The sequence below is a fragment of the Juglans microcarpa x Juglans regia genome, chromosome 2D (assembly GCF_004785595.1).
Source record: "Juglans microcarpa x Juglans regia isolate MS1-56 chromosome 2D, Jm3101_v1.0, whole genome shotgun sequence".
Lineage (NCBI taxonomy): Eukaryota > Viridiplantae > Streptophyta > Magnoliopsida > Fagales > Juglandaceae > Juglans > Juglans microcarpa x Juglans regia.
In genome coordinates, this window is record NC_054596.1 from 35187897 (window position 1) to 35207658 (window position 19762).

The following is a 19762-nucleotide window of genomic DNA, read 5'->3' on the forward strand; positions in this document are numbered from 1 at the left end:
TATATATAATATATAAATATATATATATATATATATATATATATCTATTGGGCTCTAAAAGGAGTCTTCAAAATTCATTTAGCCTTTGAGAAGGAAAAAGATTTTTGAGAAAAATAAAGCATTTGAGATAGATATCCATCTAGGATAGAAGATGAAAAAAAGAGAGATGCCATAATTTCAATATCCCCAAACATAAATAATTCAACTATTTCATTCACTTGTTATTATTTGTATGAATCATTTAGATGAGAAATAATTGAACTTGGGTTAATTTTTTGGGTTCAAACCTAATTTTGACTCTGGTTAAACTTTATTTTTAGGCTAGTTGAGTTTAAAGTTTTAGGACTAGTTTGGGTATTGATTCTCATAATACCTCATTACTATTTATTATTTTATTATTACTTTTTATCTATTTTTCACTACTATTCAATATTCTATCATTATTTTTTCACTACTATTTATAGAATACCTGAGAATATCTCACTATCCAAACGTAACCTTAAACTCATTTAATGTCACATCATGGGATGATGAGAAAATTGATGATGAATAGATTTTTTTATTTAATTTTATAGAAACTCGAACACCAAGATTTATATTTTAATTACCAAAAAATAATAATATGTTGTAGCTTATCTAAAAAATTTGATAATTAATCTTTAGATTTGTTTAAATACTTTTATATAATTTATATATATATGTAAATAATTATATTTATAAGTATTAAAACTATCTATATATCTTTTTAGAAACGTAGTTTCCTCTTATTATATTATCCATCAATTAAACGAATTGAATTGAAATTATATTTGCCCCAAAAAAAAATATTGAAATTATATTCGGCCGAACTGATTCGAAGGGCTGGTCGAGCATCTGCATCTCAGAACAGCTAGGCGTTGCTACGGCAAGTACTTGCTCTCAAGTTGCAAGTTCCCATCAATGGCTTCTCTGATGTCTCTTCAGCGCTCTGGAAACTCCATTATCTCCTCTCACTTCAGACCTCCATTAACCCCACAACCCCCGGCACTGCTATCTTTCACTCCCACCCCATCCAAACCTCTTTGCAACTACGCAATTCCAAATGCCCACAACCCCATGGTCTATAGCCACCGCGTTGGCGTCTCTCACCGCCAAAGCACTAGCACTCGGTCCAATTCTCGGTATAAAACTGACCCTGATCTTTCACAGAGCAACAAGAAGAGCAGCTCGAATGACCAACAAACGAACATTAATCTAAGCAGCGAAAGTTCCAGAGACTCAGTGTGCCATGATACACCAAACGTTGATTTAATGGGTTTGTGTAGGGAGGGTAAGGTTGAAGCGGTTGTGGACCTTATGGGTCAAGGTGTTTGTGCCGATTATAGTGTTTTCTGTGCATTGTTGGACTCATGTGCAAATTCTAAGTCGGTTGAGGTTGGGAGGAGGGTGCATCAGTTCTTGAAACGGTCTCCGTTTCGTGGCGACATGGAATTGAATAACAAATTGATTGAGGTGTATGGGAGATGTGATAGTATGAAAGAAGCACGCAGAGTGTTTGATAGAATGCGCGAGAGGAATATGAGTTCATGGCACTCGATGATTAATGGGTATGCAGTGAATGGGAAGGGCAATGATGGGTTGTTGTTATTTAAGGAGACGAGGGAGGTTGGATTGCAGCCCAATGGGAATACATTTTTGGCCGTTTTAGCGGCATGTGCTAGTGCAGAAGCTGTTGCAGAAGGGTTAATACACTTCAAATCGATGAAGACTGACTATGGAATTGCTCCGAGAATGGAGCATTGTTTAGCGGTTATTGATGTCCTTGGGGGTCTGGTCATTTGAATGAAGCAGAAGAGTTCATTGAGAAAATGCCGTTTGAGCCTGTGCCTGAGGTTTGGGACACTCTTAGGTATTATGCAAGAATTCATGGAGATATAGAACTTGAAGAACGCGTTGAGGAGTTGTTAGTTAGTCTTGATCCTTCCAGAGCTGTCGCTGACAGGATCCCCATTCCCCCTAGGAAGAAGCATTCTGCAACTAATATGATCGAGGAGAAGAATAGGTTGAGTGAGTATCGGTGTGCCGGTCCTTACAAGGAAGAGGCGTTTGAGAAGTTGAAAGGTCTGAATGGGCAGTTGAGGGAAGCAGGATATGTGCCGGATACAAGATACGTGCTTCATGACATTGATCAGGAGGCCAAAGAACAGGCTTTAATGTATCATAGTGAGCGCTTGGCGATTGCCTACGGTTTGATTAGTACTCCGGCAAGGACAACTCTCAGGATCATTAAGAATCTAAGGATCTGTGGTGACTGCCATAATGCCATAAAAATCATGTCCAAAATTGTTGGAAGGGAGTTGATTGTTAGGGATAACAAGAGGTTCCATCATTTCAAGGATGGAAAGTGCTCTTGTGGGATTATTGGTAAAGCAGTTATCATCTTGATGCTAATGTAGTTAGTTCTTTCACCGTACATTATGGTTCTACTGAGATTCCTCTTACCTTTTAACGCGAAAAAAAGTTCAGTAATTTGCCAATATGTTGTACATTAACTTTGAAACAGCGTGTTTGCATGCTAAGATTTACATGTAACAAGGTATGAAATATATCTTCCTTTTGCTCCATCTTTGTACATTAACTTTAAGAATCAGATATGGCACTCGCCATCATCTGGTCAAATGTTGTTTTTTTGCTCTATGATTCTTCAATGGCTCATGCTTCATGAAGTAAGTTGGATGGTACTTCTCATATTGACAGTTCTTATACCTGATCAATTATGGGTGCCCTGAAATAATAAATATTCTTGATCGAGTTCTCCAAGTGTGAAATCACAAGAGGTAGTGTTTGCTGATCCTTGACATGAAGATAAAAACATCCTCCTAGATTTCAATTACCCTCGTCAATTGATTGAACCCTTCACATTTAAGTTTCCGGCTCCCTGGAAACAACAGTTGGTTAATATTGCTAATAGATGATGGTTAGCACTTTCTTTGATATAAATCCTAAGTTGCCCAGACCTTTCACATTTATAACAAGGTTCTCGAAAATTACTGCACAGAGAGAGAGAGAGAGAGAGAGAGAGAGAGAGAGAGAGAGAGAGAGAGAGAGAGAGAGAGAGAGAGAGAGAGAGAGAGAGATGTTGAAAAAAGAAAAGAAAAGAAAAGACATTTTTTGTCATTCAAGGTAGTACCGGCTGGCTGTTCCAATGAACTAATCAGTAAAGGAATTAAAAAAGAACATTACTATGAATAACTAAACTATTCTGTGATATTATCATTATTCACTTGTGTCACCGCAGCAGAGTCGATTTGTTATTGATCTTCCACTGGTATGTACATTTTGGGGTGATCCCTGTTAGAGAAATACATCACGACTATATGGAAACAATGCATGAGGTAGTCTGAATACCTGATGAATGATGTTCACCAAGTTAAGGATCATCTCCCTCCTAAACTGTGAAATTAGACCTTGAAGGAGGTCTACTTAGATGGATGTAATGGACATTATGTGGTATTATACAACTCAAAAGAATGGAATATGCATATGAAAAAAATGGCCTATGAAGCTCCTGAAGACTCTTGGAAGAAGGCCGCTAGAAGATAAATGTTAGTAAAGAGTTTTTATCAAGAAGGAAGTGATGATGGTTGGCTAGTTCTTCCGTTGGATACCACCTCAATAACAGCTTCATCTCGTGATGGAACTCTCAGGTAGGATTTCATAAGATCATAAACAGTAAACCCGATTGCAACAGATGGTACAACCTGAAGAAGAACGACACTTAATTATCCATGGAGAAAATATATGATAAAGAATTCCCAATTAATATGTTTCCAACCTTCAAGTAGTTGATGCTCAGCCCAGAAAATAACTGCTTCCATCCTTGCTTTTGAGCAATCATTACAAGAGTTTCTATCGTTCCTTTTATCTCAGCACTGTTAGATGGCAAGTGCCGTTGAACCTGTTATGATGGTCGATCAATCTTCCCATTGATGCTCCACTTTAAAACACTAATCAAAATATAAATGCAGTAATTAACCTGCATTTGCCTCCGGACAACATCTAGAGGGTATGTGAAGGTCTGACCCAATAAGCCAGCAACCGATCCACATACAAGTTTCACCACAATACTATTCTTGTGCTCCGCAGGGACATGACGTTTCATGTCCTCATAGAAATAAAACTTCAAACCAGCATATGGGAAGATTCCATATAGTGATGGGGCTGACAATGTTATTTACATGTTGGATATAAAAAACTCACAAGGATGTTGAAGAACCACAGAAAATGCAGAATAACAGCTATAACTGATGCAAGCAGTTTAGAAATATATACCCACACCACGGTAGAGACCTCTAACCCCTGCCTCCTTATAAGTCTTCGAGAAACAATCAATAATTCCTTTATAAATGTTTTCATTTTGAAGTACTGCTTTTGCATTCAACTTTGCCGAACCAACAACCTGTACTATCACATATATATTAGTTGACATTTGCCCAAGGAAATGTAAAGAGACTTTCAAACAAGGCTCAGATGAGAGGAACTAAACCCAGTGGGTATCTCTGCAACAACAATCCACCCCAGCACACTTACCTGATAAGCCAATTTAGTCCGAACTAAATCAAGAGGATGCGTAAAAAGCACAGCGGTTCCTCCAGCAAATGATCCTGCCACGAGATCGAGCACAGGTCCTCTCCCCATGTCAGGAAAAGTGAGTATTATCCATCTGCGATATTGTTCGTAAGCCATGTAATGCAGTGCCGCATAGGGAATAATTCGAGCAACACTAGCGCCATTCCCTCTGAGGACAAGTACCAAAATAAATGATTGCTCAGAAACAGAATAGTTCAGAAACAACCTCTGTATAAATGAGACTGACTCAGGGATCTACCTGTAGAAACCCATAACCCCTTCTGTCCTTGCAATTTTTTGAAAGGAACCAAACAGCCCTATGCTCTGGAATTCTGCTCGTCTGGTCTGAAAAGGATTTATAAATGTATATTTTTCAGCTTCTAAGGACATCTATTTATTACTGAACTATATATCAAATCCAAATCCATGTTAGATCTTCAACAGCAGTATCAAGCTGGAAATATACAGAATCATATTACCCAAGGAAGAATCGATGATAAAATTGCTGATTCACTATCCTAATCAGAGAGAAAGGTGATTTTTCAATGCTAATTCCACTTGGTTAGGTGTTTGTTTCCACTTCTTGGGGCACCAACCAACTTAAGAGGAAATTGCCAGGTAACCAATCCCATCATCTGAAAAGAATACTCCAATTAAATATTTTTTCTAAAATTGATTTCGAGTCATAAAATTACGTTCTGGATATATGCCAACAAATGGATCCAATATAGGTTCCTCAAAGGGATGGCTAGGAGATCGTCCTTCAACATATTTGCATGAAATGACCACTCTCAAAGACTTTAACACGTGCACTTGCACTTGACTGCCTGAGACTCTACCATTGCACTAGACAATGGCTCCAACTTTTCAAATTGAAGATATATTATATTTTTAACCAAAATTATCCAAGTTGGATATGCTCACAAATACCCAACATAAACCTATGCAACTCTAGGAGATGAATGAAAGGTTGGTAGGTTTTTGTGCCACTGTAAAATGGAAATCTAAATGTTCTTAAAATTAGGCAAGTATTTCTTAAGTTACGTTCATGGAATCTTGGAAATTTAGTCTTAGAATAAATCAATGGAATTGGACCATGCCATAAGCAAGAAAATGAAATAACAAAGAACAAAAAATCAAACTACAAGATGTCAGTTATCCTCGCCTTGGTATACAAAAGTTGGGTTCTGATTGGTTAACTTGGGCATGTGATATATAGCACTCACAATCAAGTATGACCCAGCGCATCTCACAGTTTCTAGGTGACTTCATGGTGGAAGATGTTCCTTATGGAACATGAATAAATGTACTCCAGTGAGGTCCCAACTTGTTATATTTCTGGATTCTGTGGCACCCATCCCAACCAGGATCATGGATTGAGAAATTGGCTATATGAAAATATACCCACAATAAATGAAAAGTGAATTTCCTCCCCAATTTAAAATTACTTCAGACATCTCAGTATTGTTATCATTGCTTTCACCAGTTCTATCAATACCTCTCTTAGTTAATATCTGGACCTATCCATCCCTATGACCTGGTTATGAAATACTATATCCCATGATAAATAATATAAAATTCTGAAACCCATCCCTGACCTACCTCCCTAACCCTTTCTCGCCTCACAAAGGATGGGAAAGTAATCCATCATGACAATATAATTATGCCATAGGAGAGCTATGACAGTTATCCATAAAATCATGAAGGCTGAGTAAATAATTTTTAGCTAAAACTATTTTTCCAATCCAGAAACCATTAAGAAAGAAGACAATCGATCCATAGAAACCAAAATCATAAACAGTAACAGGCATCCAATCATAAATTCAATTAACAACCTCAAATATTACGATTATATCAGTGAAAACAAGCACTGAAATTCACCACTGGCCACCACAGGTTAAATCACACAAAAAATCAACTTACCTTTTTAATCCCTTCAATCTATGATTCCCTGTAACCATTATTATTACCAAAAGAGCTGAATTTATGCTCAATTAATTACTGACAGAGCCTAGGCAGCACCCAGATCTTGACACAGAGCAAAATGCCATGCAAGACAAAAGTAGCACCATTTGTTTGGTAAACGAAAATGAAACTGATCTTATGTGGACCATCAGGTAGAAGCCAGAGTGAGACTCTCTAATAGTTGATCCATAATTGTCAACAAAACATGAAATTATAGAGCTCATGGTTATAGACTTTTACTCATCCATGGACCATGATGTTGCAGGGAACCTAAAAGAACTTGACTAGGAATAGATTAAGTTATATGTACATTAGTTGTTAATCCTTGACTAACTATATAATATTACTAAGAAATATGCAAGGCATCATTGAACTCCAAATCCCACAAGTCGCTAGGAAGAAAATATCAAAACCTCAAACTTAAAGGTGATAAGCTTTTATCTATATCATGGAAAGAAGAGCGAAACAAGTAGATTTCCCCCGTTAACCTCTAAAATAATAAATGTATTTTCCTATCAAAACTAGTAAACACATTTCACTTATATGGTTTGAATTACAAACCCGTGGACTTCATTCAGAAGCTCATGCATAGAGAATATGAAGAAAGTGAGCACGTAATTCAAACACCTCTCACTCCCCAAAAGAAAATACCACTCCCTCTGGTGGGAGCCCAGGTGTACAATTGGGATATCGCATCCTTTTTCTTCTTTCCCCTGCTTGATTCTACTTAATTGATCCGCACAATGTGTTGAATTAAGAAAATGGAAACTTGAAGCAAGATTTGAAATGGGGATCCACCTATCTCAAGAATTGATTACTACCTCAATTACACGCTAAATTTGCAACAAACGCCCATCAACGCATCTTCTGAACTCGTACAATCTCATTTCAACTACAGTCGAAACTTAGTCATTTATAGTCAAATCAAGAGATCCTAAATTAGTCATTTTTTCAAAAACAAAAAAGCATAAACCGTCTAAGATGTTAGAATATAAGCCAAATGATTAAATTTACGAGCATAAGCATTTGGGCAAGTGTAATTTTACACAGTTAACACTCACTTAAAACTTCACTTTCATCTAATTAAATATTCCTTGACCAATTTATTAAGAAAAATTCTGATCCAATAGAGGTGAGTGTTTAGAATATAATCAAATAATTAAACATACTTCTCCTTGTCATACCTTAGCTTTTGCACAAATGGCAATTTAAAAAAAGACGGAACATACAAACGAAAGAAACAAGAAAGAAGAGAAACACAAAACCCCAAAAAGCAAAAATAAAAGATCATTAACAGTCTGCACATACTGAATCCAATACTACCAAAGAGAATCTAGACTCCAACCCAATTGTACCTGAAACAAAATCTTGACACGCTCGAGGGGTGCAACCACCGTCTTTGCAATCCCACCAGCAACTCCCCCAGCAACCAGTTCCTTGGCAAACACTGGCATGGCCTCTACAACCCCATCAAAAAACATACCCATCTGATCTCCTCCGTCCCTCTTCTTCTCCATTCACCAACGCTTTAAGGAAAAGACACGGAAGAATTTCCTGGTATCGAGTAGTTCAAGGAACTGGTAGGCAACAGGGAATGGGAAGAGAGATGATCGAGACGGGTCTGTGCGAAAGCTTGAAGATTTTATATTTTCTGGGCTTCAAGATTCCAAGATTCCTTTTTTGGCAAAGATGACAAGGGATTGGTTGTACAGCTCCGTTCAAGTAATTCCGTCTTCTATTTTACTTGCGATCCCATTGCCTTTAACGCGTGGAAGTCAGCGACGAATTTCTGAGAATTGGGATATTCTTTGGCAATTAGAAGCTTTTAAAATTTCTCTCTTTTTTTGTTTGTTCTTTCTTTTTTCTTTAGTTTTTTGTCCAAATATCTTTTCATCAAAATAATGAGGTCTAATAATTTTAGTTCTTGTCTCGATTTTCTTAATGAATAAGAATATAATAATGCTAAATATAGTCTTAGGCCTCGTTTGCTTTTAGAAACATCTCATCTCATCTCATCTAATCTAATCATTACAATTTTTCCAACTTTCAATATAAAATAAAATAAACAATTCAACTTTTTCAAATCTCAAAACAAAAATAATATTAAAAAATATATTTTAACAATATTTTATTCAACTTTTTAACTTTAATCTCAACTCATCTCATCTCATCTCCGAAAACAAACGAGTCCATTTGTATAAGGATTGTGCAATCATTTTTAAGAAAGTAAAGTCTACTAAAAAAAGTTAATTTTTTCATGTGGATCCCAAAATTTTTGTTATCATTTTCAAAAAGAGTACATGAAACTTACACATTCTAAAACTATAAGTACTATTGTTTATAAAAATATACTCAAGGTTTCTTTTCCAGATATAAACATATTTTTAATAAGTTCTCTATTTAACATTTTGATGTACCTCTAATTATGAGGCCATTGATATTGAGAAATTTATATAAATTAGTTGTAAACTTGAACAATTTGCAAAAATAATGTATAATCTTTTATCTAGATTCGTTTAAATATATTTTTTAATTGCCAAGACCACACTTAAAAATTGATAAATATCGTTGCAAAAGTTTATTAAGTACTCTCAGTATGGATGAATTGGTATTCGTATCTTATCATAGCATGCCATGTCATTAAAATGGCTTATGTAATCATATAATTATAGGAAATATATCCAAGCCATTTTTAGAGAGAGAATATCTGACCTCTCTCTAGAAAACTCACAAAAAATGGAAACCCCTATGAGGGGTGGCCTCCCACCCCCTCCCTCCTCATTTCTCCTCCTCTCAGCCCATTACTTTTTCTATATTCTCTATTATTTTTTTGGTTTTTTTAGGCCAAATAAAGGAAGAGTGCTGGTTGGAGACCTTTCGATGGTCGGAGGACACCACGCACCTCACAGAGGGATTTAGAGGCTGTCAATCTATCAGTTTATCAAACGCGGCGTCCAAAGAAGCAGCGCGTCTCCTACATGCGCCGATTGAAGTCCGCGCGTGACTACCACGCACCACCGTGAAGATTCTGTTTTGGGCAGCACTGCTGGATCCAGCACCTCCGGCACATCCACGATCTTCTAACCAACTTCTTCCTCGACTGACGCATGTCCTACACGTGCCCCTACAGCCTCTTTGTGATGTGTATCTCCCTTTTTTACAGTATTTTCTTAGTGTTTGCAATTTTATTTCTCTGTTTGTGTTTATTAATAAAATAAATAGACTATTGAATTTATGTCCATAGGAGGAGAACCCCTCCTATTTTGGAGGATGGGGTGGTTTTCTCCTCCTTTTTTTTTTTAACAGAAAGTGATACTTTCTTATGAGAGTTTGTAGAAGTTAAGACAATGTTTGTTACAAAAAAATTTGTGTGCGGGAAGGCGTACAACATATGTGTAGTTTAGCTTGTATTCAGAGTTTTTTCTGTATTGACTAGTCACAGTTGTAACTTTATTCATTGATGAAATGAAGTCTATTTCTTATTTAAAAAAAAAAAATTACTTGTGTAATCATGAATTTTAATTACCATGTGTCCATATTTTGGGAATACCTTTACTCTTTTGAGAAATGTTACAAGGAAGCTTTACACCACACACCTTTATCTAACTAACATGTCATTTGTTAATTTTGTCATTCTATTTAAATACACATATTTAAGTATTAAGGTAGAATAATAAAAATAATAAATCACATATTAATTAAATAAAAGTATATGATGTAAGACTTTCGCTTAGAATTTCTCTAATCTTTTTACTTGACAGATTACAAGATATTGAATCCGAGTCAACAAGCATAAGCTTTGTGGGTTTAGCATTAGTGGAGTAGATAAGAAGAGGAGGAAATGAGTTTTCATTTTGTGGGTCCCATGGCTGACGGGTGCGCAAAGTTGTTTGCGTTTAGAGTTTTTCAAGAAGAAAACGTGAGTATCAAATTTGCGACAACCCACCATATGGCATATGCTTGCCACACTTGTGACTCACGAGCAAACTTATTGGACTGTCCGAAGCATAGTTATCCAATTTATATTGATTTTTAGTTGGCCAATTAAGCACACTAAACAAGCTTAAGATGCGATTTGGATAATGAGATAGAATGAGATGAGATGAGATGAGATGAGATGAGATGAGAGTTGAAAGTTGAATAAAATATTATTTTTTAATATTATTATTTTGAGAGTAGAAAAATTGAATTATTTATTATATTTTATGTGAAAATTTAAAAAAATTATAATGATGAGATGAGATGAAACACTTTCACTATCCAAACGGGCCTAACCTTAGCCTTGAAAATTAAAAAACATACTCCCTAAACGTTAAAAAAACCCTTTACCTTAATTACTACTCCCTCTAATGCTAGACCTTAAATCCTATATACTCAAACTCTATATTTAGGGGTGTGCAGTCCAGCACTCAATCAACAAAAAAGAAGAAAGGAACACATCTATCTCTTCAAAGCAAAGAAGAAAGGAAAATGCTTGATGACAAATCCATCTAGGAAGTCATAGTATTCTTAAATATATTTTACTCTTTTTTTTTTTGTTTTTGGTGATTGGATCATCAACATCCAGAAACTATGCAGCACAAACAATCTCATCCTAAAATGGCACAAAATTCAGAAAGTCTAATTGCAAACCAAAACACCGAGAGGTTTTGGGAATGCTATATACTACATTCATACCCCCACTTTTATTCTACTTTGTAAATGTCTCAAGAGTTAGATTAATCAGAAAATAAAATAAACCCTTTTTCCAACACCAAAACAGAAGGAAATACATGTCTCAGTAGCAAGCAGCCAACAAGAAGGACAAAGTCGAAGTAGAACTTAACACATATGTATCATCACCAGGCAAAAGTTTCTCTTTGAATATTAAGCTGTATATTAAACTACATAAAATTGAATAGTTCCACCCTATTATTGATGATAAAAGATATTCGCAATCGTAAATTGTGTAATCACTGCGTAATCATTTTGAAAAAAGTGAATAAAATATGGAATTCACATGAAAAAATTAATTTTTTAATAGTGAACCTCACTCTTTTTCAAAGCAATTACGTGGTATTTACGCACTTTACAGTTGTATGTAGAATTACTCATTATTGATTGCTTTGAGAGAGAGAGAGAGAGAGAGAGAGAGAGAGAGCTTAGACATGGGGAGCACATCTTAAACAATTGAATAGTTCCACCCTGTTATTGATTGCTTGTCGTACATGAATATATCTCAGTTCGTTGTAGAATTTACAGACACGGGTCAATGATTCCCTCGACTACAAATGAAAGAATGCAGGTCTCTGCTCCCTATATGTATACATTCTGTAACATCCTTCCCTTCTTTATCTACAACCCCCTCCAACAAATCTATTCTTTTCAATTAAACTTGAAAAGAATAAAAAGAACAAAAAAATTGGACATCTTCTGAATCAACTTTACGTAGTTCTAGTACTAAGAACTAAAATGATCTATGCGGTTCCTGTCGACCTTCAAGTTGAAACCTCAGGAAGATGAAAAAGAGCAGTATGTGTAATTCAATCTTCTCTCTTAGGCTTTAAACATCGAGTGAAACACGAGTTTTAATCGGTTTTAGCTTCAAACCCATGCTTTCAGGAGAGAGGAGTTCTGGGGAGATGCAAGATGGACTGAGCGGACTCCTTGGGCTGTCATTGAAGTGGCATGGCCTATACAACCCATACCCCATCAAAAAGAACTCCATGGGTATCAACATGGCATGTGGCTGCTCCTCTGTCACCATTGATCCACAAGCCTGGACCTACACAAACAACACAACCTTTGATATGCTATAGTTTGAAATAATGCAGAAAACAACTATTTCTGAATACTCCTACACATACTTTGCACCACATACCTCAACTAGAGCACTAAATCTCCGGTCGAGTTTTGAGGTCATGTGGAGAGCCTCAGAATGGAAAGGAGAACTATCCCCAACAAAAATAAGTGAACGACATCTTAGTCTCTTCAAACCTTCAGTAATGTCAGGTCTCCTGAAAGTTGGCACAGTTTTTATATAAACACGCACAAATATATAACTCTAAGAAAGCAGCTATGGCACAGTTCTTACCTGTTTATAGCATGAAGAAATCGCAAAACATTTATGCTCTGCCTCTCATCTAGCAACTGAGGAAACAAATATAACATGGGAATTAAACAAGTGTCGCCTTTTAGCAGTCCACCATATAGAGGAGAAAAAGAAAGACAAATCCAATTCCAGAGGATGCATTTTGCATAAATGAATTTAAAAAGAAACTGACTCTCTTGCATGCTTGAACCATATCTGATTCTGGAACTCCCACACCACCACGAACTTCCTGCAACAATTTCCCATCACTCGACCAATCCAATAGAACCACATAGTATGAGCAAAGGAAATTACAAACCACAACAATTGAAGAAGTAGGGTACCTTGCTGAAGTACCGTTGAAGCAAACACTCTTTCACCAAGCCACACATGCCATAGAAATATAGAAAATTTGACATCACCTACAGATAATAGACGACCTTGGATATAATATTCAGATTTATACATGTTTGCTTTGTAAGAATAACAATGAGGTCTAAGGAAAGAACCTTATTATATATCCATTCAGACCAAGAGGGAGCTTTGCATAAAGGGGACACGAGTATCAAACCAAGAACGCGCTCCCTATATTTCATCTGTAACGTGAAACCTTGCTCAGTGGACCAAATAATAGAATTGTTTGAAAACATACTGGATTTCCATGATTTTCTCGTCTCTTTTTCTATGTTTATTTAGGTGTTCCTCTTGTATACTTCCTATCTACTTGGGCTACGCTGTTTGCATTTACTAATAAAATCTTGGATTACTTCAGGGGGGGAAAACTATCTCCAGAAGGGTACATACCGCAAATAGTGTAAGGATGTAGGCACCAGCCGTTACCCCCATGCACATCACTGCACCAAGCCTGAAGAAGGATATAAAAATGTAATCAGAAACCAAATTGAAAGACAATTTCTCACCTGAGAAACTGCCATTGAAGATAATCAATGCATAAATCCTTCTACTCTGTCTCGTTAACAAGCACAAAAAGAACCTCAACTAGCATGCTACTTAATAATTGAAATTTATGAGTTTTGGATACCAAAAACTGACTAATTAATCACCAAAAACATTTTAGAATAATCATTACCTGAAATAGTTGAGAACCTCAATGATCTGATCTGCCAAATCATCGACAGAGAGCATAGAATCTTCAGGACAAATTGCAGCAGCTCCTAACTGCAAGAACTCTTATGAAAGGTCCAGAAAAACTATGTAAAAAATAACATTCAGTGCAATTGAATGCAATGTATTTTTCTAGATAGAATAATATCCAAATAAGAAGACAAGTCAACCATTTACAGACCTCATGTCCAGGAGGACTGATATGGTATATACAGAAGTTGTGGAGCAACAAAGAAGCTGCTTCGGGAACGAAGAATAATCCTTGGAAACAAGACACATCTGCTCAAAATTATTGATATTAGAATCATCGTTGTGAGAGAATATTAGAAGAAAAGGGCACACCCTGCCCCATGCCACTAGAAGGCCACATACTGACTTCACTGCACTTACGATTTAAAGCTAAATCCGGGTAAGTAAGTAGCGCTGGCTTGTCTTGATCTCCGTAGACTATAACAGACACAGGACCACGGCCAGTTTGGACAAGATGTTCCTGCAGATGACAAATCATAATATGTGTTATGAACAGAGAAATAAGCCCATTACTACAACATAGAAGCAAATAACCATATAAAACTAAAATTCAAAGCGATGAACTGTAATGCAGTTTCGTCATCATAAAATCCTCGACCTGTGTAGGCATTTGTGAAAAGAGATGGCCTTCAGTTAAGAAAGAGGAATCGGTTCTTGTGTACATGTCAAGGAGAAAACGCCAGATTTATCTAGAGAATTCAATTCCCAAAACAAACTTCCCCATGTGCATTTACACCTTTTTCAGACCACATCATATCGATCTAACTTTCCAAAAAGATATAGGTAAAACAAACAACCGATTCTGATTCACTCATTTGATTCTTTACTTTTCCCGGGGGGGTGGGGTTGGGAAGAATGACATGGTTTAAAAGAAAGGCACTGAATCTCATATTCTTAGAGAAGACATCGACTTTAGACCAATCAAACCATGAAAAGCTGGGAAAGAAACCGAAACACAAAGAAATAGTTGGGATTTTCCATATAATTAGAAGAAATAAGAAAATAGAGTATAGCTTAATTTTCTTCGATGATGCAACACGATTTGATCAAAGGAACTCACTTCTTAAAGGAAGCGTTGACTCTTATGCTAAAAAGCATCATGCGAGAAAAAAGGAATCTTTTCACGAGGATACTAATTCGGTTAAGCCTTTAACCTTCCGGATCATAACGTCCGCCCACCCCCAAGAAACAAAAACTACAAACAATGACAGGGAATAACAAGAAAATATAAAATCCCCAGAACCCAACTCAAATCGAATACCAAATTAATCGAAGGAAAGTTTAGAAAATATTATTCCAAAACCATCTAATTCTACCACTCACTTAATACGTTTACAAGACAAGGCGAAACAGTGAATAAAATTAATGAATACCCTTTACGATGAATGGAGTTTTTAGAAAGAAAAATGCGTCAACAGATTCACCAAAACAATGAATTTATGATATTGAAGAAAAATTAATAAATAAAGATCGATGGAAAGAATCATTTCCCCTGATAATAAAAGTCAAGAACGATATTTTTTTTTTTATAAATTAAACACCGCCGATTCATTCAAGGTACAGGAAAAAAAAAAGAATCTGGCGAAGGTTAAAAACCAGCCATCGGAACAAAGAAAAGAAGAAAAAAGTTGGAAATTGATCATCCACCGTCAACAAAACTTTAAAAAAAAAAGAAAAAAAAAAAAGACAAACCTTCCCGCCGAGATAGATCTCCTCTATATCGACAGCAACTGAATCATTTGAATCCGCCATGGCCGCAGTTCTTTGTGTCTCAAAGTCCCCCACAGCCTCTCTCTCTCTCCAGGACTCTCTCTCTCTCTCTCTGTCTCTCTGTCTCGTGCTCTATCGAAATATAGCCACCTTGGCTTATATACCAAGCGATTCTCTCGGGAATTTACGACTCTCTCTATCTCTCTCTAAAAAAAAACAACCTACGGTTAACCACCACCGACGCGTTTAGACCTTCCGTACCAACTGATTTCTTTTTTTTTTTTTTTTTACCCCCCGTGACGCTGGTTAGTTTTTTTCTCAAAAAAAAAAAAAAAAAAAAAAAACACACCTAGCTAGGCTTTTATTGACTTTCAACCTGACAATACGGCGAGGTGTCGGGGGTGACGTGGCCCAATCGTTATGGTTTTTGACTATGAGTGTGTCTAGTTTTTTCGCTTTTGCACTCCTCATTGAAATATTATTTAATTTTTTGTGGGCCCATGATCTTTTCAAGCTAATATAAATTCTGGGTTGCTTGCCTTTCATTTGACTCAATGATTAATCACATTTAAATAAAGCTAATAAATGCTTTGATACATTGTGTTCATCTCAATTTTGGATCTTTCCTCCTTTGTGTTCACCCCTCACATCTTCACCAACTACCAATGTAACCCCTCCTCCCCCCAACCCCTTATGTTACAAAAGTAGAGATTTTCATTGAGATCAAATGGTTAATGAGTCTAATTTTGATGACCAAATTTTGCAATACTTTCTTAATTTGACTGCCAAATTAATAAATATCATGTTCTTATAGAATATATTATGCAAGTTTTTTCCAATTTTCACTCCTATAATCAAGTGCATTTGCTAACGCATGTGATCCATCCATGCTCTTTCGTCCTTTTGATGATGCAAGCACACTTGAAAACAGTGTATTAGGTATAAAAATGTATATAAAAAGAAATTAAATCCATTTGAAATTTGGTTGGTGCAATTTTAAAAGGTGTAAGTTTTGTAAATTCATTTAAAAAAAATATATATTTTTTTGATATAGATTCCAAATTTTTATATTTTTTATAAAATGATTGCGCAGGAAGTATACATCTCAATACTGCAAATTTCATTTCTATATAAAAAGAAATCCTAATCATGATTTGATTTATATCAAAATAAAAGGCAGGTAAGAGAATAAAGGTTAGGATTGTTTTTGCTTAGAAAAACTGAGGAGGAGATCACTAAGGTTGCGTTTAGATGTTGGAGTGAGTTGAGTTGAGATGATAAAATATTGTTAGAATATTATTTTTTAATATTATTGTTATTTTAGAATTTGAAAAAGTTGAATTGTTTATTATATTTTGTATTGAGATTTGAAAAAGTTGTAATAATAAATTAAGAGGAGTTATACTTCCAAACGTACCCTAAAACGAGACAGTTTAGGACATTGGAGTTTATGACTTTCGGTGCTTTTCTTAAAGGTTTTCAAGTGAATTTCACTAACTTCGGATCCTTGTTCGAAGGAAACAAAGACATTGGAGACTGCTTAGAGAGCGAGGAGCCCCTACTTCTCCCTCCTCTTCTGATGAGCTATTTTTGGAATAAAGACGGGATGTTTTATGGAGATATCAAGATGATGTGGTTTTTGAAGGGTCCCAATGTTGAACTCTTATTTAGCTTCATCTTTATTGATTTGAGCTTACAATTGTTTTAAGTGTGTATAATCAAAGCTTCCATAGATTTCTTGATCGAAATCCTATAACTTTTCGTGAAAATGCGATAAACATATGAAGTGAGCTCCATAATATTTATTCAATATTTAATATTACTTGAGCACTTCATACCAAAAATTTTAAAAGTCGTAAAATCTGGTTTATTTGTCTATCCTTTCCCGACTCTAAACCCTAGAATTTTGATATAAAAAGTTTTAAAAGACCTAAATTGGTTTATGTAATACATATATAGATGCTGGAAAATCATCTTTAAATAAACTAATAATGAAACCTCGACTCCCCAACAAAATAAACTCAAAAGTTAATTTCATACACGAACTGGAAAGAGATTTGATGGGCATAGAGGAGAAGATAAATGTTTTATATAAAGAGATTTTATAGAAATAAACTCGCAAACAGACGTCACTTTATATAGTACCTTATATTATAAAATTATTTTTATTTTAAAATAGATCTAATATATTATTTGAAATTATATCAATTTATACGTTTATTTTTATAAAATCTTTTTATAACTGTAGTAATGCTCTCAAGAGAAAGTGCATGCAGTAAAACCAAAATCAAAATCAATCACAGAACTATTTTAACAAAACAAATAGAGTGGATTGGCCTACTTGTTACAATGCCGAATTCCATTCATTCTGGTTTCCATTCATTCTGTTTTCCATTCATTCACAGCCAACCCGAAAGTTCACACGGCTTACTTAATTGAATTAGTCCTGCCTCGGGTTGCTGGAAATTGACTCGTGCGTATCAAATCTCATACCATAATTGTTGTCGATGCATTTAAATCTATTTCACTTTTTTGTTAGTTATTTCTTTGATTTATCGACATTCTCTCGAATTTTTCTTAATAAAATTTTTGAGTATTGCATACATATATACACACATACTAGCTGTGACTAAACGTGTAAAACACATTTGTCACATCTGCCTAATTGAAGGAAAAAATAAATTGTGACTCCAAAAATTGAAAATAGTCTAATGCATAAGAGTAAAATTATTGTTTATTACTGTTCATGATTTATTGTGAAATTTAAATTATGTTGAAAATTCAAATTTATTAGATTCTTTTAAAAATGTTTAACAAACCTTCATCATTTATTTAATTAATGATGAAAGATTAATATTTTATAAATTAAAACTGATTTTAAGTATACAATATAATATTTATATTTTAATTATCTATTTTATGTTAGTTTAAATCAACATTTAAATCTCTACCGTTAGATTAAATCTAAAGATTCAAGATGAAGGGTTGAGATTTAAAACCCCAAACCCAACTTTTTCCCCTCACTTTCCCTTTCTCCCTCTCTTTTCTTCCCCGCACGTCTTCCCTCTCTCACACCTAATCTCCTCCCTCAAGCAGCCCAATGCTGCCGTGCGCCACCCTACGGCGTAATCGACCACCTCACCGGTTTCCCCTCATGCTGACGAGCAAACCCCACAGTCGAAGCCCTTTGGCAGCTCCTCCCTCAGCCGCACATGAGCAACTCGAAATGGGTCTCGACGCACGGGTTCTCACCCTTGTGCCACCGCAGCTCAGCCCCAGCTCCACCAAGCACCACCACCGAGTTCCCCTCACGCCATGGACCACTTCCATGGAACCCACCACTTGTAGCTCTGCCCTAGCCCCACGTACACAGCCCCTCTATACGCATAGGTTTCTCCCCGTAGCGCCGCCGTTAGCTACCCTTACTCCAACGCACCACCAGCAACAGCCTCGTCCTTCACCGACGATCCCTCCACTTCCTCTTTTCCTCCAGCCGAAGCCCTAGCGCCTCTCATACCCTCTCTCTTCACGGGATTTGTTGATTAGTGATTTGTGTGGTAATTTTGTGATTTCTGTGAAAATTTGTTTGGTAATTTTGTGATTTGTATGGTGATTTTGTAGTGATTTTGCTGTGAGGATGTAGCGAGGGACGTAAGGGGAAGAAGAAAAGCGTAAACATGTTCACTGATCATTACTATTCATCCGTTTATAGCCATTTTTAAGTATAAGGGGGATATATATACATACATATAAGAGTATTGCTACACCCACTGAGAATAGGTATGGAAAAGGCTATTTGGCCTTTTTTACTTATTTATTGTTTTTTTTTTATACTCTTAAATATTTTAAAAAAATTTCATAACATTATTAAAAAATACTTCATCAATTACTAAGTAAAAAAGAAAAATAAGTCTCAAGAGCCATTCTCGGGACAAATAGTATTTTCCATACATATAGTGTAAGTTTCGGACAATATTATATCGAATGCAGAATCGTGGAAAAGCCATGAAGGATGGCAAGCAACTAAGGGTGCAAATCTTCAGATGAAGCCGACAAAACTAGGGTTGTACAAGAGACCGTAAAACCGACCAGGATCGACTCAGACCGGCCGCCGGAGCTCGGAATCGGCCGAAACTGGCGTAGAACCGGTTGGCCGGTGGTTGGATTTGGCCAAAATCGATGTCTAGTGGTTCGGTCCCGATTTGAGCCTAGACCGGACCGCTAAACAAACCGATACTTCAAATATATTTTTTT

At 35.9% G+C, this 19762-nt stretch overlaps 2 protein-coding genes and 1 pseudogene across 3 annotated transcripts; 1 reads left to right on the top strand and 2 right to left on the bottom strand.

The window, feature by feature from the left end:
• The first annotated feature begins 828 nt into the window (after positions 1-828).
• Positions 829-2601, top strand: LOC121250103 (annotated as a pseudogene).
• LOC121250104 (mitochondrial carrier protein CoAc2) lies at positions 2561-8356 on the bottom strand. Of its 2 annotated transcripts, none has more exons than XM_041149043.1 (7): positions 7929-8356; positions 4868-4953; positions 4570-4777; positions 4312-4438; positions 4016-4200; positions 3815-3937; positions 2561-2917 (listed from the first exon to the last, which is right to left on the bottom strand). In XM_041149043.1, exons 1-7 carry the CDS (start codon positions 8088-8090, stop codon positions 2879-2881), a joined length of 930 nt encoding a protein of 309 aa, XP_041004977.1. In that variant the 5' UTR covers positions 8091-8356; the 3' UTR covers positions 2561-2878. The 2 variants fall into 2 exon arrangements, with proteins under 2 accessions (XP_041004977.1, XP_041004975.1); XM_041149041.1 differs by lacking the exon at positions 2561-2917 and adding an exon at positions 3133-3740 and having other exon boundaries at positions 7929-8352.
• Positions 8357-11734: 3378 nt separating this feature from the next.
• Positions 11735-15647, bottom strand: LOC121250819 (protein NDL1). Its single transcript, XM_041150046.1, has 11 exons — positions 15491-15647; positions 14159-14258; positions 13950-14047; positions 13734-13822; positions 13448-13508; positions 13153-13239; positions 12988-13065; positions 12837-12893; positions 12647-12702; positions 12434-12569; positions 11735-12337 (listed from the first exon to the last, which is right to left on the bottom strand). The coding sequence occupies exons 1-11, from the start codon at positions 15548-15550 to the stop codon at positions 12116-12118; spliced, it is 1044 nt and encodes a 347-aa protein (XP_041005980.1). The 5' UTR covers positions 15551-15647; the 3' UTR covers positions 11735-12115.
• Positions 15648-19762: the final 4115 nt, after the last annotated feature.